This window comes from Scyliorhinus canicula, chromosome 14, assembly GCF_902713615.1.
Source record: "Scyliorhinus canicula chromosome 14, sScyCan1.1, whole genome shotgun sequence".
In the NCBI taxonomy this organism is placed as follows: Eukaryota; Metazoa; Chordata; class Chondrichthyes; order Carcharhiniformes; family Scyliorhinidae; genus Scyliorhinus; species Scyliorhinus canicula.
This window is the reverse complement of record NC_052159.1, coordinates 25,181,326-25,202,590: the sequence shown is the minus strand read 5'-3', so window position 1 is coordinate 25,202,590 and position 21,265 is coordinate 25,181,326. Positions and strand designations below refer to the sequence as shown.

The window sequence follows — 21,265 nt, the reverse complement described above, 5'->3', positions numbered from 1 at the left end:
TGGCACTGAGGGGCTGCTTGCCCGCCCATTTGGCTGTGGGGGAGCACATGAGCCATACCTAAACAATGTAAAATGGAGTTGGGACTTCCAGGGAAGGCAGAGGTGGAGTTAGAGGCGGGAATGCCCTCGACATTCCAGATGGTGGGTGGGGCAAGTGCCTCCAAGTAAAATTCCACTCGTAGAATCATACAGCACCAAAAACCAAAGCTAATTCGGCCCATTATGCCTGTACCGGCTCTCTGAAGGAACAATCCAATTCGTTCAAAACCGTTGCTTTTTCATCATTGTCTTGCAACGCTATCCAATTCCCATTTGAAAGTTGCTACTGAATCCAATTCTGCCACTATTTCAGATCGTGCAATCCAGGGCAGCACAAGTGGCTAGCACTGTGGCTTCACAGCGCCAGGGTCCCAGGTTCGATTCCCTGCTGGGTCACTGTCTGTGCGGAGTCAGCACGTTCTCCCAGTGTCTGCGTGGGTTTTCTCTGGGTGCTCCAGTTTCCTCCCACAGTCCAAAGATGTGCTGGTTAGGTGGATTGGCCATGATAAATTGCCTTTAGTGACCAGGGTTACGGGGATAGGGTGGAAGTGAGGGCTTAAGTGAGTCGGTGCAGACTCGATAGGCCGAATGGCCTCCTGCTGTATGTTCTATAACAAATAATTGCATGAAAAAAATTCTAATTTCCTGCCCGGATTGTTTCTGTTATTGACTTTAAATCTGTGTAACTCTGGTTATCGCCCTTCATTCCAAACGGAAACAATTTCTTCTTCAACTACGCCAGCAAGACCTCTCATTATTTTGAACGTCTCTTCGTCATGATCACTTTAATCACAGAAAGTGGTTCATCTTCATGACTACGAACATTCTGGAAGAATGTGTGTTTTAAAAGACACTGTTTCTTAAAAGGGTTAATTAAACTAAATTAAAGAATTACACCTGGGAAAAACATCCTTTTGCAAGAAAAGGTTATTAAGCAGTTTTAAAGCTGGAAAAATCTTGACCCTGGCGGACTGTATACAAAAGGGGAGGGGTCACATGGTGGTTAAAAAGTTGGTTTTGGTTTGCTTTGGAAAGAAGGGGAACCAACTGCTTTTGAAAATGCAAAGATAAGCTGCGCTAAGTTGTCCCATGTACTTGTTCCAAGAACTTGCCAGAAAAGCAGGGCAAGAGTCATTGACTGTTTCGCCGAGAACAACTGCGTAACCCGGACACCATTTCAAGAACTCTATTATCTTTCCTTGTCCATTGAACAAATGGGCGGGATTTTTCAAGCACCTCCTCTCCGCCCCCCTGCCGACAGAGGCAACCTGCCATTGGCCAGCAACAGGATCAGAATCAACGGAATTTCTCATTTCTTGCACCCCCCCCCCCACTATAATAGACTAATAGGTTTGCTGTTTATTGAAAGAAATCTGGTTAAAGTCTCTTTTGTTCACAAAGATAAAAAATTGGTAATGTTTGTGAGTGAACCAAACTTTTAAACTAATGGTACCACTTGCGGAGGAATGGGGCTAGTCCAAATGCACACTGCTCCCATCCTGGGTACAAGATCTTAAATCTCCCCTTCACCGTCGGTGCTTTAAGAAGAACAATTTCAGATTTTCTAGCATCTCCGCGTAACTGAAATCCTTCAACTGTATCGATACAGTAAATCACCTCTAACGTCCTTTCAAAGTGTGAGGCCCATAATTGCACACAATACTCCAATGGAGACCTATTCTGTGATTGATAAATTTCTTTCTTTTGTGTGATTCGGGATCCCATTCGTTTTTTTAAAAAAAAAACCTTAGCAGGGCAGCACAGCACAGTGGCCCAGTGGTTAGCACTGCTGCTTACGGCACTGAGGACCTGGGTTCGATCCCAGACCCGGGTCACTGTCTGTGTGGAGTTTGCACTTTCTCCCCGTGTCTGCGTGGGTTTCAGCCCCACAACCCAAAGATGTGCAGGCTAGGTGGATTGGCCACACTAAATTGCCCCTTAATTGGATTTTAAAAATTGGGTACTCTAAATGTAAAAAAAAACAGCCTTAGCACCCTCAAAAATATGCATATGAGAACCTCTGTAGCTTTGTCTCCTGGGAAAGAATTGTTCCAGGATCACTTTCCTCATTCCATTATGGATCTTGCACCCTCGACACAGATAGGTTTAAGGAGGTTGGATAGAGTCTCAGTTTATCAAGTCATTTCTCATCGCTTATCCCTCTATCAGAGGACGGCAGTTTTTTTGCTCTTCTCCACAGTATGGACAGAGGCCGAGTGGGCGCATTATGCCACGGCCACCAGAGCGTAGTAATCTGATCAGCGCACCACTGTGCAGCTTCAACCTGATCACCTGCACAAAGGAATGGAGTTCAAATCGCCCCCAAATTCAAACAAAATTTACATTCAAAATATGCACATTCCCTTCTTCCACATGTTGCAGTCAGATATATATTCTCTGTGTAGGAAATGGATGTTGGGTCCAGAATGGAAAAGATTACAGGACTGCAGGGAACGTCCGATTTTTAAAGTTATAACCAGCTAGTCCTGAATATTCTCTATAAATTTTACTCAATGAGAATTGATATTGTCGGATTGTTAGTAACTCGGAGCTGCTTGCTCAAAAGGTTAAAGGTAAATTGAAGTCCAACAGGAACCATTAAATTCACTTTTCACCACTTCTCACCCTGTCTATTTTGCAGTGGGCTCTGTGCTAGATGGACATTCACTGCCGCTCTATTAATCTTCCTCCTTTCACTGATGGTGGGGGAAAATTATCAGGTAATTCGATTCCTGAGTAATGCCTCTTACAAGTTGTTTCAATGAGGTGATAAAGGTGCCCACAAGAGGTTCTACAACATGGCGGCCGATGACAAAATATATTCGATCCGTTTAAGCCAGGGGTTGAGCAGTCACGACTTGCTACAGATGCGCAGGTTAGGTGAATTGGCAATGATCAATGCGCGGGGTTACAGGGATAGAGCAGGGGAGTGGGCCTCGTTAGAGTGCTTGGTCGGAGGGTCGGTGCAGACTCGATGGGCTGAATGACCTCCTTCTGCAGTCTACGTCTATGTCAATGTGCAGAATGCACTGACTTATGGAAAAATAAACTTATCAAAACAAATCTGAATGGAGACAAATTGGACAAATGAATTATGTTCCATGTGGGTTTAGCACAGTGGTGGACAACCTGTGGCCCATCAGGGTTCCAGTGCGGCTCAGGAGGCATTGTGTTGGCTGTTGCCCACGTGCAGAGTCGCCTCATTCCGCTGATTCCCGTCCCTGGAGCTTTCTTCCTACCGGTACAACTGAAGTGATTCACACGTAAAGCAAGTGGAGTGAGATGCACGCGGATTGCTCACACTGACTGTGAGATCCGTGTGCTCCTTCTGTGTCCAAACAAAGAGTAAATATTTATTTTAATTTTACCATTTAAAGTTGATGGTAGTTCGATCAATATATGAATGGTTAAGCATTTTCCATAACTCGTTATGAAATATTGGCGTATATTAAATGTATTTAATCTTATTCAAGGGTCATGGTTAGTGAACAAGCCGGATTTCAATCTTGCGGCCCAGAGATGAAGGAGGGTCACTCATGTAGCCCACTCACTAGCCGAGGTTGCCCATCAGTAGTTTAATACCATACAGAGATGCACATCGGCAGAGGGCATACCTGACGTTAACAGTATTTATTCCCCTACACTCCTGCCACCTCTCATTCATTTGCATGTAACCCCATTGTTATCCCGCGCTGACATCAACTTATTCAGAACAGCTCAAGGATCACAGCCTCCCTGACTTGCATATGTCTGCGGTGGACATGGTTCTGGGGTTACACATGGGGCGGAATTCTCCACTCCCACGATAAATCGGGAAGGCCGTCGTGAACTCGGCCGAGTTTCACGACGGCCTTGAAGGCCGCTCCTCTCACCTCATTCACCCCCACCCGGGGAGCTAGGAGCGGCGCTCCGTAACTCTCGGCCGCCGGGCCTGGACGCTTGCGTCAAGGCGGCGCGCCGAGAATGACGCAACGGCGGCGCCTAAGTGACGTCAGCCGCGCGTGCGCAGGTTGGGCGGCTCAAACCCGCGCATGCGCGGTTGCAGTCTTCCCCTCCGCTGCCCCGCAAGACATGGCGGCTTGATCTTGTGGGGTGGCGGAGCCGAAAGAGTGCGTCACTTTGAGAGGCCGACCCAACGATCGGTGGGCACCGATTGCGGGCCAGTCCCCTCCCGAGCACGGCCGTGGTGCTCACTCCACTCTCCGCCCCCCACAAGCCTCAAACCAGCATTTGGCGCCCCATGTCCACGGCGGCAGCGACCAGGTGTGGTTGCCGCCGTCGTGAACCGGTCGGGAACGTCAGGCCGCTCGGCCCATCCGGGCCGGAGAATCGCCGGTCGGCGTGAAAAACAGCGAGCGCCGATTCTTCCGAGCGGAGGGTGGGAGAATCGCGGGGGGCGCCATGGGACGTGTCGTGAGTCGCCCGGCCCTCCCGCGATTCTCCCACCCAGCGTGGGGAGCGGAGAATTCCACCCAGGGTGTCAGGGGGTTCGCCATAGAGGTTTCACTTTGCTAAAGCATGTATCAGCAAACCTGACTTACCATTAGCATCATGCGAGTACTCAACCCCGGCCACAGTGCATCTTCTGAACACCATTTTATTTTCTGTCAGTGTTCCAGTTTTATCAGAGAAAATGTACTGTATTTGCCCCAGATCTTCTGTGATGTTTAATGCTCGGCACTGCAGCCGGGAATCCGTCTCTTCATCATACAGGTCGGTGTCTTGATGGATGAAAAATACTTGGCAAATTTTAATGATCTCAATGGAAACGTAGAGTGAGATTGGAATCAACACCTGCATTAAAAAAAAGTAGCATTATAACAGTGACCATGTTCCCGCCACAAAGCAATCCCACTGCCAGAAGATCAGAAACCCACGTTCTTCCCACCTCAGCTGTGTTGCTGCATGCGGCTAACCGAAGGTTAATGAAAGACACCAAAGTTCAATCAGAGTGTATAGATCAACTTTTAGAAGAAAACTTGCATTTGTATAGCACCTTTCAGGACCACAAAGCACTTTACAGCCAATGCAGTACTTTTTGAAAGGTGATCACTGTTGCAATGCAGGAAACACGGCAGATATTTATTTGTACACAATAAACAGCATTGTGATAATGACCATGTACTCTGTTTTTTGTGACACGGATTGATTGATAAATATTGGCCAATGCACTGTCGGAGTAACGTCCCTGTTCTTCTTCCATCTTTTAGATCCGCCGGGAAGGCAGAAGGGCGTCTTAGCTTAACATCTCATCAGATAGACGGCACCTGCAACAGTGTAGCACTCCCTCAGTGCCGGAGCGTCTGCCTAGATTATTATCTTTGGAGTGGCATTGGTACATCTCTCTGATTCACAAGAATGCGCACAAAAACTCTTATTCCTCCGGCTTCAACTTGAGTGCCATTTCCATGGCTGATCCTTACTTTGATCAATTCCTCCGGCTAATCCCAAATGAGCATTTTAGTGAAGCAGCAGTTTAGTGCTGGAGCTGTGAATATTGGGTGGGCTTGCGTACAGTACCTTTCTCAGCCAGATAGACTGCTGACATTCCCTATCAAGGCACAAACCTGGGGCACCTCTACCTCAGGCAGCACTGGAAGCTGACAGCCCGTGGAACCATATCCAGCAGGCCTCAGTCTGCAGGGGCGGGCAGAAAACTGGTGGCGAATGACGTAAGCAGGTGTTGATCAGATGAGAGCAAATTAAAATGAAAAGCAAAGTGCCACAAGTGCTGGAGATCTGAAGCTGGAGAGGTCTGAAATCTGCAAGTTAAAACAATTGGGCCGCAGCAGCATTTTAACAGGGAGAAATGTATTCTTATTCACTGAAACACCTTGCTTTTCAATCTCAGTCATCGCAATAAAGAATGCGGTTTGCTGATGACGACAGACCTCCACCTCCTACCAAGTGGAGAATAGAAACTAGCAGATCATTGAAAGTCCCTTAATTTGGGTAAAATATTTATATTGTAAAGATATTATCTATACAAAGACAAATGTAATACAATGTGATGTAGGCCAGAAACCTCTGCCCACTCGCTGGCGGGCTTTTAGGTGGAGGGGGGGTGGCGGGGATGAAATTGCAGGAACAGGACTCCCTCTGGGTTCCTGTCCTCCCCGACAAAGCAGCCATTTGACGTGGGCAAGGCCTCGGATAGGCAGGGCACCCTTTCCCCAGTTGTGGTTGCCGGCCCAGCCTCAATCCCTCCGGAAGTCCCTTCACGACTGCCAAGCCGATTGGCCGGCTTCATTTGAGCCGGCAATGGCTGCGGGAGCACTCGGGGGTCGGCAGGGATTCGGATGGTGGGAAATCAGGCGCCATCATCTGAAAAGTCTAGGCCATAAATTACAACAACTTGCATTTATTAAGCCTCTTTAATGAAGAAAAATGTCCCAAAGAGTTTCTCAGGTGCGTTGCCTGGCTCAATTTGTCACTATGCCGCGTAAGGAGATATCAAGATGGATGAGTAAAACCTTGTTTAAAGAGGTAGGCAATATGTTCAAGGTTATAAATTCCAATGTTTAGGGGGGGCGGACGGCTAAAGTTAAGGTCACCAAGACTGGAGTGAAAGTAATTGGGGAAGTTGCAATTCCTTTTTGGGATCAAAAGCTTCATTCCACTGGATCACTGGCTTCTGAAATAAGGCAAGACATCAGCACTAGAATTCTGTTGCCCGATTAGGAAGAATAATATCCTATTTTATAAAGGAAACTGTTGTGCAATTAAAATGATTCAGCTGTGTTACCTGTAGGACAATTATCATCGTAAAGAACAAATATAGTCCAGATAAAGCAGGAGATAAGGAGTTGCCATCACTGCCGAGAACGTCAAACACCGGTCGCTCATCACCGTACTTAGCTACCCAGAGTCCGTGGCCTACATGTTGCAACAGAAAAAAAAAATGATGTGAAGAAACACTGCTAACAAAATCAAGGTAAAATAGTACATTTCCCAATTAGCTATTGCGGAATATTAAGTCTGCTCATATCTATCTGTCACCAAGATTTGTTTGACGTCAACTTTCTCCTCCCCAAATTATTAATTCTTGAGGTGATGGTAGCAAGGCCGGCATTTATTGTCCACCTTGAACTCTCCTTGAAAAGGTGGTGGTGGGTTTTCTTCTTGAACGGTTGAAGCTCCCACAACAGTATTATTCAGGGAGTTCCGCAATTCTTAACCCAGTGATGATATAGACCATAAGACATAGGAGTGGAAGCAAGGCCATTCGGCCCATCGAGTCCACTCCGCCATTCAATCATGGCTGATGGGCATTTCAACTCCACCTACCAGCATTCTCCCCGTAGCCCTTAATTCCTCGCGACATCAAGAATTTATCTATCTCTGCCTTGAAGCCATTTAGCGTCCCGGCCTCCACTGCACTCCGCGGCAATGAATTCCACAGGCCCACCACTCTCTGGCTGAAGAAATGTCTCTGCATTTCTGTTCTGAATTTACCCCCTCTAATTCTAAGGCTGTGCCCACGGGTCCTCGTCTCCTCGCCTAACGGAAACAGTTTCTTTGCGTCCACCCTTTCTAAGCCATGTATTATCTTGTAAGTTTCTATTAGATCTCCCCTTAACCTTCTAAACTCCAATGAATACAATCCCAGGATCCTCAGCCGTTCATCATATGTTAGACCCGCCATTCCAGGGATCATCCGTGTGAATCTCCGCTGGACACGCTCCAGTGCCAGTATGTCCTTCCTGAGATGTGGGGCCCAAAACTGGACACAGTACTCCAAATGGGGCCTAACCAGAGCCTTATAAAGGCTCAGTAGCACATCGCTGCTTTTATATTCCAACCCTCTTGAGATAAATGACAACATTGCATTCGCTTTCTTAATCACAGATTCAACCTGCATGTTTACCTTTAGGGAATCCTCGACTAGCACTCCCAGATCCCTTTGTACTTTGGCATTATGAATTTTCTCACCGTTTAGAAAGTAGTCTATGCTTGGATTCTTTTTTCCAAAGTGCAAGACCTCACATTTCCTCACGTTGAATTGCATCAGCCATTTCCTGCACCACTCTCCCAAACTGTCTAGATCCTTCTGCAGCCTCCCCACTTCCTCAGCACTACCTGCCTGACCACCTAACTTTGTATCATCGGCAAACTTCGCTAGAATGCCCCCAGTCCCTTCACCCAGATCATTAATATATATGGTGAACAGCTGCGGCCCCAACACTGAACCCTGTGGGACACCGCTGGTCACCGGCTGCCATTCCGAAAAAGAACCTTTTATCCCAACTCTCTGCCTTCTGTCAGACAGCCAATCCTCAACCCATGCCAGTAGCTCACCTCGAACACCATGGGCCCTCGCCTTACTCAGCAGCCTCCTGTGTGGCACCTTATCAAAGGCCTTTTGGAAATCCAGATAGACCACATCCACTGGGTTTCCCTGGTCTAACCTACTTGTCACCTCCTCAAAGAATTCTAACAGGTTCGTCAGGCACGACCTCCCCTTACTAAATCCATGTTGACTTGTTCTAATCCGACCCTGCTCTTCCAAGAATTTAGAAATCTCATCCTTAACGATCGATTCTAGAATTTTACCAACAACCGAGGTTAGGCTAATTGGCCTATAATTTTCCATCTTTTGTCTTGATCCTTTCTTGAACAAGGGGGTTACAACAGCGATCTTCCAATCGTTCGGGACTTTCCCTGACTCCAGTGATTTTTGAAAGATCTCAACCAACGCTTCCGCTATTTCTTCAGCCACCTCCCTCAGAACTCTAGGGTGTAGCCATCGGGGCCAGGAGATTTGTCAATTTTAAGACCTTTTAGCTTTTTTAGCACCATCTCTTTTGTAATGGCAACCATACTCAACTCAGCCCCCTGACCCTCTATCATTTTTGGGATATTACTCATGTCTTCCACTGTGAAGACAGACGCAAAGTACTTATTAAGTTCTCCAGTCATTTCCTCGCTTCCCATCACTAGCCTTCCGGAATCAGTTTGAATTGGCCCAATGTCTACTTTGGCCTGTCGTTTGTTTCTTATGTATTGAAAGAAACTTTTACTATCATTTCTTATATTACTGGCTAGCCTGCCTTCATATTTGATCCTCTCCTTCCTTATTTGTCTCTTTGTTAACCTCTGTTTGTTTTTGTAGCCTTCCCAATCTTCTGATTTCCCAGTGCTTTTGGCCACTTTATAGGATCTCTCTTTTTCTTTGATACATTTCCTGACCTCCTTTGTCAGCCATGGCTGTCTAATCCCTCCCCGGATAATCTTTCTTTTCTTGGGGATGAACCTCTGTACAGTGTCCTCAATTATGCATACAAACTCCTGCCATTTTTGCTCTGCTGTCTTCCCCACTAGGGTCTGCTTCCAGTCGATTTTCGCCAGTTCCTCTCTCATGCCCTCGTAATTACCTTTATTTAACTGTAACACCATTACATCCGATTTTGCCTTCTCTCTTTCAAACTGCAGACTGAACTCAACCATATTATGATCACTGCTTCCTAAGTGTTCCCTTACTTTAAGATCTTTTATAAAGTCTGGTTCATTACATAGCACTAGGTCCAGAATAGCCTGCTCCCTTGTGGGCTCCATGACAAGCTGTTCCAAAAAGCCATCTTGTAAGCATTCCATGAATTCCTTTTCTTTGGATCCACTGGCTACGTTATTTACCCAATCCACCTGCATATTGAAGTCCCCCATGATCACCGTGACCTTGCCTTTCTGACATGCCTTTTCTATTTCCCGGTACATGTTGCGCCCCTGGTCCTGACCACTGTTAGGAGGTCTGTACATAACTCCCATTATGGTTTTTTTGCCTTTATGGTATAGAAATGGCAATGCAATGTTCAAGACAGGATGGTGTGTGGCTTGAAGAGGCACCTTAAGTGCTGATGCTACCATGTTCCTGTTGCTCTTGAACTTTCTAGGTGATAAAAGTCACTGGTTTAAAAAGAGGTTTCGAAGAAACATTGGCGAGGCACTGCAGTTCACCCTGAAGGAGGTACACCCTGCAGCCACAGCGATGTTTTGTAGCTTTGCGGTGTATAAATTCACCTGATCTTGAAACCGAAGTGAAGGCCAATATCTTGACGGACATCTTCTTTTTAAAAATTAACTCCAGGACATCAAATTTCCAATATTAACACCGAACAGAATTATTTTAATTTTAAAAATGTCCCAAACGTTGGACTGCAAATTTTTCAGCGGCATGTTTTTGAAGGAATTTCTTTGACTGAAAGCAATTAATCTCCCATCAACAACTTCCCTGTCTTCAGGGCTCAACTTGAAAAATGAAAAATGAAAATCGCTTATTATGACAAGTAGGCCTCGAATGAAGTTACTGTGAAAAGCCCCTAGTCGCCACATTCCGGCGCCTGTTCGGGGAGGCTGGTACGGGAATTGAACCGTGCTGCTGGCCTGCCTTGGTCTGCTTTAAAAGCCAGTGATTTAGCCCAGTGTGCTAAACCAGCCCCTAGACTTAACAACCGGACACAATTCAGCTGGCCAACAGGGCGCCGCTCCACTGGCCAATCGGGAGCTGCCACACTGGCCAATCGGGAGCCGGCTCACTGACCAATCGGGAGCTGCCCCACTGGCCAATCGGGAGCTGCCAAACTGGCCAATCGGGAGATCCTCAAGTGGACCAGTTCCAATTTCCATTGAAAACTGGGTCTGTTAATCACTGAGCTTTCTTCCTGGGCATTGTCCATTCTGCTCGTTCGTTTTCTGACACTGAAATAAAAGTAAAAATGCTGCAGCTGCTGAAGATCTGAAATAAAAACAAAGCGATGGGAACGCCCAGCAAGTCTGGCAGCATCTGTGGAGAGAGAAACCAGAGTTAGCGTTTCAAGTCCAATATGACTCTTCTTTGGAACAGTTGTGTCGAAGGGTCATTTTGGGACTCAGAACGTTAACTCTGCTTCCCTCGCCACAGATGCAGCCAGACCTTATCCCAGCACTTCCTGCTTTCCTGACACTGCTCCGCCAAACTCTTCCTTCACTTGCAAGCGCCAATTTCAAACTCTTCACTTAATCTGCTTCCCATTTGCTGAGGCCAGCACCTCATATTCCTTCAGACTGTCTGAATCCTTTCTCTGAGACAGGTGTTGTTACGGATCTATTTTCATCCTTGCATTGTGGAGTTGACTGCAGTTCTTCACAGGCCATCAGGAGCTCCTCTTTCTCATTTCGTTCCCCTCGTACAGGAAATACTGGGCCAAAATTAAGCTTCACAGCAAAGCTCACAATTCCAGCATCCCGAACCACTTTGATCATTTGCAATAAACATTCTGCGAAGCGAGGCGGCAATGAGATCACAATCCAAACGATCTTTAGGAGTTGCTATTACCAATTAAGCGGCGGGAACCTTAGCCAGAAATAGACTAAGAGGGAAGCGAATGAGAAAGGGAGATGCAAACAAGCACAGAAAGCGAGAAAGAAACCAGATAGGATAGAAGGGGGAAGCTACAGCCGGAGAGATGTACAATATCCAAAGATTGGAGAAGGGCAAGAGGCCAGAGATTGACCAGAGGCATGATTAAAAAGTGTCCACTGCAAAGCTCTCAATGAGCAAGATGGAGGAGGCAGGAGGAGGAGCCAGGGCAGTGGTGCATACCACAGGGGTTTCAGAAGCAAACAGCACTTTGTGTACATGATTCTGAGTGTATGTGGTCTTTTTGCTTCTCCGGTCAGGCATATATGTAAATCTTTCAATAGCATCCTTAAGGAAAGGCTACCCAGATTGGTCCGCTTGATCAAACTCAAACATGGCAGAACAGTCTCCCCCGCCTCCCCAGAGTGGTTTATCAGCGCTATTTATGGATCTGTTAGGCCCACTCTTGATTCCAAGAGATTTGACTAATTTGGCCTAAACTGATACAACATATCACAACTTACCAATGGCTGAGAAAAGGCACATCACAAAAAGTATGATCACACACCAGAAGACATCTACATTCATCTGCCTCTCCAGCTTGCTACGTTTATAGCGTGGTCCGTTGTTGTTTAACATAGCTTTAGTCTCATGACCTAAAAAAGATTAGAGAAAGATAGCTGAGGACCAAGGACACTGGACTAGCATTAGGCTCTTGCTAGAAAGCTCTTGTAATGGGTGTTTTGACTGCTGGCAAGTCCATTCCAGAATCGTACAAACGTTGTCACTCGCGTGCACCTAAAATTATTTCAATATTTATCAAGATGGAAACAGAAGCCTTTCAAGGCCTGCGTCTCAGAATTAAAATTTCACCCATAAATGTCATTGTAGTTATCCATCTCAATCACTCACAGTAGATATGAATTAATACAGGATTTACAGAATATATAACATGCATCGATTTCATGCCAAGTTACCTGGCTCATGCCAATCTTCTTTGGCACAAATACTTTCACAGCCTTCTATCCACCCAGTGTTTTCTTCTCCTCCTTTACAATATTGAACTTCTGACTTTCAGAATCATATAATCCACAGTGCAGAAGGAGGCCACCCGGCCCATCAAGTCTGCACCAGCCCCCAGAAAGATCATCCTACCCAAGCCCACACCTGCTCCACATCCCCCGCAAACCTGTATCCCCACCCAACCTTTTTTGGACACCAAAGGCAATTTATCATGGCCAATCCACCTAACCTGCACATCTTTGGACTGTGGGAGGAAACCGGAGTACCCGGAGGAAGCCCACGCAGACACGGGAAGAACGTGCAGACTCCGCACAGACAGTGACTAAAGCCGGCAATCGAACCTGGGACACTGGTTCTGTGAAGCAACTGTGCTAACCACTGTGATACCGTGCTGCCTGCAAGTGGAGCTGCTGGGGCCTCAAAGAGGGGAAGCACCACCATCTACACCCACCTCTTAGTTTTTTAAAAATAAATTGAGTACCATAGAGCATAGAACAGTACAGCACAGAACAGGCCCTTCGGCCCTCAATGTTGTGCCGAGCAATGATCACCCTACTCAAACCCACGTATCCACCCTATACCCGTAACCCAACAACCCAACCCCTTAACCTTGCTTTTTTTTAGGACACTACGGGCAATTTATCATGGCCAATCCACCTAATCCGCACATCTTTGGACTGTGGGAGGAAACCGGAGCACCCGGAGGAAACCCACGCACACACGGGGAGGACGTGCAGACTCCACACAGACAGTGACCCAGCCGGGAATCGAACCTGGGACCCTGGAGCTGTGAAGCATTGATGCTAACCACCATGCTACCGTGCTGCCCTCTACCCAAAAATACCCAATAATTTTTTTTCCCAATGAAGGGGTAATTTAGCGTGGCCAATCTACTTAACCTGCACATCTTTGGGTTATGGGGGTGAAACCCACACAGACATGGGGAGAATGTGCAATCTCCACGGACAGTAACCCAGGGGTGAGATTCGAACCCGGGGCTCCTCAGCGCCGCAATCCCGTGCCCCCCCCCCCCCCCCCCCCCCCACCCCCATTCTCTTTGTTAACATTTCCATTAATTGTGCAACCAGGTTTCTCATTGGCAGCTGACCATTTCTCCATTTACTTCATCTCCTCAGCCACTCTTTAATGTCAATGGCCTTTTGTGCTAGGACACTGTCTTCACACATAGGTTTTTAATTTCAAAACAACATTTTCTTTTTGGTTCTGCTGTGGCATTAAAGTAGAGAAGACTTGTTAGTGCCCTCACGGCACGGTGGCACAGAGGTTAGCGCTGCTACCTCACGACACCAGGGACCTGGGTTCGATTCCGGCCTCGGGTGACTGTGTGAAATTCGTACTTTCTCCCCATGTGTCTGCGTGAGTTTCCTCCGGGTGCTCCGGTTTCCTCCCACAGTCCAAAAGACATGCAGGTTAGGTGGATTGGCCATGATCAATGTGCTGGGTTACGGGGATAGAGTGAGGCAACAGACCTCGGTTGCATGATCTTTCAGGGTTTCGGTGCAGATTCGATGGGCAGAATGGCCTCCTTCTGCACTGCAAGGATTCTAACTGATGCAATAAAGATGCAAATTTCAGCACAAATATTTTGTGGGTTACTGCTACCACATTAAAAAGAAATGGAGGAGTGAGGCCCAAATACAGCTTCCCTGGAGAATGCCACTTATCACACCCCAGTGAGATAATAAACCCTTCACTGCTACTCAGTCTCCTACCTCACAACTAATTACCAGCCTATATAGTTACCTCCAACAAGATGTGTTCACACTTTTGCTACCAGAGTTTGATCAAATGCCTTTAGCAAAAGAGACTCGCCTAGCAACCGTGCTGACGATCTCCAGTATTTAAATTAAGCTGATTTTATACCACTGTTCTGCCAAAGCCTCATGCATTTGGGCGTAGACTCAAATGCGCAAAGACGAGTTTATTTCTAACCCTTGAATTCAGCCGGATTGCCTGTAACAGGCAGGGGCAGTAAGTCGCCTCATCAGCAGCTTAGTGGCACTTGGTGCAAAGCCTGCTGGAAGGGCATGAGTTGCAAAAAGCCCCCTGGTTACCTGATGTGTCACCGTTTGCATTTTAATGACTGAAGGGCGCTTATCGAGCAGTCAGCTGCTCTTCCTGCTGATTTGAGAAGAACCGTTTTGCATGTTGAAGTGAGCAGGAGCACTCTCGAGCAGAGTGCAACCTCACCTCTTGCAACTCCGGACTGGTACAAAATATGTGACTCTCTTCTACCTGCTAGCACCATACAACCACTAGCACCATACAACCACTAGCACCATACAACCACTGGCACCAAAGGGGCACGATTCAGCCATAAACAGAAATAGAAAAGGGCAGAAATATACAGAAAGCCAGTCTTATAAATTCACTCATTCAAACTTTAAAAAAATAAATTTAGAGCACCCAATTCATTTTTTCCCAATTAAGGGGCAATTTAGTGTGGACAATCCAGCTAACCTGCACATCTTTTGGGTTGTGGGGAGAAACCCACGCAAACACATGGAGAATGTGCAAACTCCACACGACCCAGAATTGAACCGGGGACCTCGGTTCCAGGCAGCAGTACTAAACAATGCGCCAACGTGGTGCCCTTCACACATTCAAACTTAATCTCTCTTACATGCTGTCAATCTAAAAGTCCAACATTTCAGGTTTTTATTTCAAATTTATAACACTCATGGATTTCTCATAACACATTCGGAGCTTGTTCTATTTCCCATTGCTTCATTTAACAGAGCAGATTTTCTGGCCAATTTTTTGTGCGTCAATGGGATTTCTCATTGAAGCCACCCCACGCGGCTAGAAAACCCGCGAGTGGGAGCGCGCCGTCAGCGGGGAAAGAGAACTTCGGCCTAGATCGCTAGGCTCAAACCAGGAGCGGAATTTTCCGGCCCTACCCGCCGCCACCGTCTTCCTGTCCTGTCCCGTCCCTCACACCCCCTCCCTGCCAGCGACATAGCCCTGCGAGCAACACAAACGGCTGTCGACTTTGGTGGGACTGGAAGATCCCGTTGGTAGCCAATGGGAGGCTGCCCCCACCTCTGGAAACCCCACTGGGGGGGGGGGGGGGGGGAGGTGGACTCTCGGCTGATGACTTCACACAAAGAAGAAACATAAGAGCAAACAGCACCTTATAGTTTTACTCGGGAAGTAACGCCAAAATATGATGGTCCTTTGCCTTCCGAAGTCTGAATTCAGAATAAACACAAGTTTAAAGACATCTAATTTTAAGCTTGAAAGCAGCAAGCTCTGCTACCTTATCAAAACCATGATCGTGGCATGAACTGCAGCAATAGGGTTCAAGCACATAGATGCCTGAAAATGGGAAATGGAAATGCACATTGGACATGTACAACCATGTTTGGGACAATTGTGAAACTGTGCCAGTTAGGTGGGGTTGCGGGGATGAGGTAGGGAGTGGGGCCTAGGCCAAGTGCTCTTTCAGAGGTTTGATGCAGAACTGATGGGCCGAATGGCCTCCTTCTGCGTTGCAGGCATTCTATGGATTTAATACCAGCAAACTATAACAATCTTTCAATAGTCTACCCTGTGAAGAAACTGGGGGAAGAGGGGGATACGAGGGTGAAAGTGAAAGAGAGAGAGAGGGGGAAACAAAAAGGAGAGAAGGAACAAAAGAAAAAAAAAAAGGAAAATTAAAGAAGTAAAAAGATATGGGCCAGATCCCCTGGTACCAGGAACAGCGAAGCATTGAACTTGTTTTGCTGGTACCCGTTGGGACCCTGAGGTAATCCTGATGTGCACACGTACACTCAAACTGCCCAGGAAGTTAAAATTTCCAATCTCTGCCCGAGTATCTGCTATGCTGAGTCCGTGGCTTGGCTAGATATGGGCACTTGTCCCAGAATTGTTGCACTTCTTTATCTCTGGTGTAACTCGGTGATTAACAGCACAACCCAACCCACAACCACAACCCGCCCCACTCACACGCCAATCCTACTGCCCACCCCTACCTGACCCGACTACTCAACCCCCACAACCTCAATTAGCATCCTCAACCCCAAACACTTCCACAATCAAACTACCCACCCCCCAACCGGACTACACCACCTTCCCCACACTACTGTGCCACTGTGCGTGGCAGAGATGAAACCAGAGGATATTATATTGACTAATGCTTTAGAAGCAATGGAGATACAGACTCTCAGGGTAGCTGCAAGTACATTAACAGCAAATTATGTGCTTGAATGAGGATGGGACACAAAATGAGAAACATCCTGGCCCTTAAACAGAATGTGCTTGTGAATACATACTTGCATGCACGCAAATCCATGCACACACACACCTGTATATGCATGCACACACATTTTCAGACATCTATGTACACACCGTACATGCACACAAACCCGTACACGCGCACAAACCCGCACACGCACACAAATCCGCACACGCACACAAACCCGCACACGCGCACAAACCCGCACACGCGCACAAACCCGCACACGCGCACAAACCCGCACACGCGCACAAACCCGCACACGCTCACAAACCCGCACACGCACACAAACCCGCACACGCGCACAAACAAGTACCTGCATAGATTACGATCCCCACGACTTCTTCTGTATTTCTGATTGTACAGCCTCGAAGTAAGAGGTTGTCTTTAGAAAGTCCAGCTCTCTTATCATTTTTATACACTCTGTAACAAGAGAAAATTTAATTTAGCCAAAGCTTTTCTCTCACACAAGCTCTTCCAGTCCTATTGAATACACCTTTAAGTGGTCCTGTAATTCTGATCAGCTTCTGCTACATTACATGGAGGAACTTAAGGGCTCTACAATTACGCCCCGTGACTGCATAAGCAGAAGTTTAGAATTTAGTGTCACATATGCATTTGAACCTACTTTTAAAACCCAATTGAGAAAATATTTATGGCTAAGGAATAATGGAGAGGTCCACAAAAGGCAACAACATCAGTTATATTGGTGCCTTTAATATAGTACAACTTTCCTCCACACATCACAGGGCTTTGTCAAATATTCAGCTTAAGGAGACACAGACAAAAGAGGTGGATTTTAAAGGGCGTCAAAAGCAGAGAGGCAGCGACAACATTTAGGGGGAGAATTCCAGACCTCAGGGCTTTGGTAGGGGAAGGTATGGCCACTAATAATGCAGGGATTAAAATTGGGGATGGGCGAAAACCAGAATTGGAGGAGCGCAGATATGCTGGAGGTTTGTGGACTTGAAGGTGGTTACTAAAATAGAGATGGAGAGAGACATTGGGGAGATTAGGAAGAGAATTTTGAAATTGAAGCATTGCCAAAAGAGGAGCAATGTAGGTCAAGGGTGAGTGGAACCTGGGGTGGGGGTGGGAGGCGGGAAGAGAGAGAAAGAGAAATATTCTTCTCATGTCGAGGGCCCGAATGGCAGAAGCGAATGTGCGTGGCACCTCGAGCTGCAGGCGGAGCAACTGGCCAAGTGCAATCGTGTGGCGGCCAGTCAATTAAATATGTAGAGGCAAGGGCCATGTCAGTCATGTGGTGGAGACGGGCAGGGCCATGTCAGTCATGTGGTGGAGACAGGCAGGGCCACGCCAGGCCCGCCGTTACCTCACAGAGTCAAAGGTCTGTGTTCTTTCAAAAAATTTAAATGACAATAGGTTTTTAAATCTGCAAAATTGCTCTTGGGTTTTACATTACAATTATTAAATTATTGGGTTAGTTTTGGGTATTGTGTCTGATCAAAGATGTACAGCATCTGGTCTGCTGTCTGGAGTAATTTAACACCCCCTTGACAGCATTTTTGAACAACTGGTACCCACCCATTCCCCGATCTTGCTGGATAACAAATACTTCACTGCACTGCTTTAGTCCCTTCATGCCAACCTGGACAGGTTCACATTTTCCCAGATTCCATCTGCCAAATATTTGTTCACTCACTTAATCTGACTGCCGTCCTCTCAAAAATTTGCTTTCTCACCTGTCTTTGTCACGCAAAAAAATCTAGCTAAGAATCATCAGAGCCAGCGATACAGTTTACAAATAGTTGGGACACCAGCACTAATTTATGTGGCACTCCAATAGCTTCCAATTAAGGGGCAATTTAGCGTGGCCAATCCACCTGCTCTGCACATCTTTGGGGTGTGGGGGTGAAACCCACGCAGGCACGGGGAGAATGTGCAAACTCCACACGGACAGTGATCCAGGGCCGGGATCGAGGCCGGGTCTTCAGCGCTGTGAGGCAGCAGTGCTAACCACTGCGCCACCGTGCCACCCCTGTGGCACTCCAATAGTAATAGTTTGCCAACCCGAAAATGACCAATTCATCCCGATTCCTGACACCAGGAAGACTACCTCTTCTGCTTGTACACTGCTAACTTAATCACAAAATCTACTGGGTGGGATTCTCCCAGCCCTGGGCCAGGCCAGAGAATCCCCGCGAGCGCTACACCGCCCTGACGCCGGCGTGTGATTCTCTGCAGAGCGGAGAATCGGCGCCATTGTGGTTGGTGTGGCGCCAGTCGCGGGTCGCTCGACGCTGCTGACCCACCGATTCTCCGGCCCTCATGGGCCGAGCGGCGGCTGTAAGAAAAGAGCCGAGTCCTGCCGGCGCCGTTCTAACCTGCTCTGGGCCGGCGTGACCTCGGGGGGGGGGGGGGGTCTGGCCTGCGATCGGGGCCCACCGATCAGCGGCCGGCCTCTGTGCTTGGGGACTCCTTTCTTACCCGCCGGCCCCTGTTGTCCTGCGCCATGTTGCGTCGGGGCCGGCACGTTGAAGGAAGCCACTGCGCTTGCGCGCGTTGGCGCCGGCGCCACTGTGCATGTCCTCGTTGGCACCAGCACAACTGCGCATGCGCTGATCCCGCGCTGCACACTTCGCACCGGGATCTGCAGTTGGAGCGGCGCGATCCACTCCAGCGCCGTGCTGGCCCCCTATAGGGGCCAGAATTATTCATGGGAGTGGCCCGTTCACGCCATCGTAAAATGCGACGGCGTTTACGTCGCCGTGGACACTCTGCCGCGGGATTGGAGAATCCCGCCCACTATTTATGGCACTATTCTGTTTTAATAAGCAAGCATCACATGCTAATGTATTACAAATAGGTTCCTGCTGCTGATCATTGGGAAGCAAAACATGCCACCAACTGAATAACCAACTCCCATGCCACTGCTGTGAAGCTGACACTTTGTCTCCCGCTCAATTAAGCATCCCCACCCTCCTCATTTCCCAGAGGTTCCGAAAGTTTCACAAGATTCCATCCACAATGAGAGTTAGAAGTTGGACAGCCGAGTTTTGGGACATATTCAAATTTATAGGCAGTGGAGCAGGATGCAAGGCACGAGGTTAGCCAGGAGGCATCAGAATAGTCGAGTCTAGATGTAACAAAGGAAGGAGATTCTGCAGAAGATGGGTTGAGGCTGTGTCAAGATGGTACAGAGATTGAAGAAAGATATGGGGCAGAATTGTCCCTGAACCCTGTGGCGGGTTCAATGGTGAATGGGAGGATTTCGGCACGAGTCCAGAAATCAGCTACAGATCAGCATGAAATTACCACAGGATCTTCCATGGGTGCCCGCTAGGGTAGATCGGGAAACCCACTGGAGGCTGGCGTGAAACTGACTTGCATCCGGCTAATGGGAACATTAGCCTGGCAAAACGTGGCGTGCTGAACTCGGGCCTCACCTGAACAAGACCTGGAGGCTGCCTCTGGAGTTCGTGATGAAGCCCGCCTGCCATCCTGAATCCCATGGGTTAGTGGGGGGAGGGGGAGGCATCTACAGGCGGATCTTCCAGGTACGTTGTCATCGAGGAGGTCCACCACAGAGCCTCAGAGTTTTGTTGGCGATCCATCTTCTTTCTTCAAATGGTGGATCGGCGATGTTGGTTTGGCAGATTTTCAGCATGGCACCCAGGTAGGATGGCAGGATTCAGCACGGGATACGGCTTAAATCCCCAGGCGCATAATTTATGAAGTCGGGGCCAGAAGCTATGGCGTGGTTGCTCGGCGGCCTCCACAACGGCGAACACGTCACATTCCCACTCAAACTATGGGACTTAGTCTCAGATGGGAGAACTCTGCACATGGGAGTCAAGCTCAGTTAGCCGTCAGGTGTGACATTGAGTTTGTCAATAGTCCGATTCAGCCTCAGGAGAATTGCTGGAGAGAGGAACGGTGTCAACAGCAAAGGAACAGAGTACGAAGCGGAAACTGAACTCACTGGCTTCGGTCTTCCCAGTGTGCAATTGGAGGACATTGCTATTCATCCAACACTGGATGTCGAACAACTCAAGAGGCAAATGGAGATTTATGACAATAAAATCAAACAAACATCACAGAAGGCAGTCCTACGGCCCATCATGCCTGTGGCATCTCTTTGTGGGAGTTATCCAATCAATCAAACCTCCCTGCTTTTTCCCATAGGAATTGTAAATGCTTGTGTTTCAAATGTTAACATATTTTCTTTGAGCACAGGGTTACCACCAGCTAGAACGGACTGCCAGAAAATGTGGTGGTTGATGACAAGACATTGGCTAAATTTCCCAAACAGATAGAGCTGATATGATGAGGATAAAAGGGTGGAATTTCCGTAACGGTGAAGGTACATAGTTTGCACACAGCATTTGGAGTGTATAAAAAGTCTCTAAAACTGCCCTTCAATACAATTTAACTCTTCAACCAGACCCAAATCTTCTGGGGCTTGGGAAATCTTTTCAAAGCGTTTAGTAAAATCATATGTCAGCTTAATGATTTTGTAATCACAGAATTGTTATGGCGCAGGAGGCCGCCATTTGGCCCATCGTGTCTGCACCTTGTTCCAAACCAGCATCATGACTTGGTGCCATTCTCCTGCCTTTTACCCGTAACCCTGCACGTTATTTTAAACA

The 21,265-nt window shown here is 47.5% G+C and overlaps 1 protein-coding gene across 1 annotated transcript in view; it reads right to left on the bottom strand.

The window, feature by feature from the left end:
* The window catches only part of atp10a (ATPase phospholipid transporting 10A), a 308,521-nt gene that overhangs the window by 77,887 nt on the left and 209,369 nt on the right, over positions 1-21,265 (bottom strand). Inside the window, exons 7-10 of the mRNA XM_038817916.1 lie at positions 16,972-17,078; positions 11,899-12,030; positions 6,785-6,915; positions 4,581-4,833 (exon numbers count right to left, since the gene is read on the bottom strand). Of these exons, the coding sequence (XP_038673844.1) occupies positions 4,581-4,833; positions 6,785-6,915; positions 11,899-12,030; positions 16,972-17,078 (623 nt within the window). The remainder of the gene's footprint in view (positions 1-4,580; positions 4,834-6,784; positions 6,916-11,898; positions 12,031-16,971; positions 17,079-21,265) is intronic.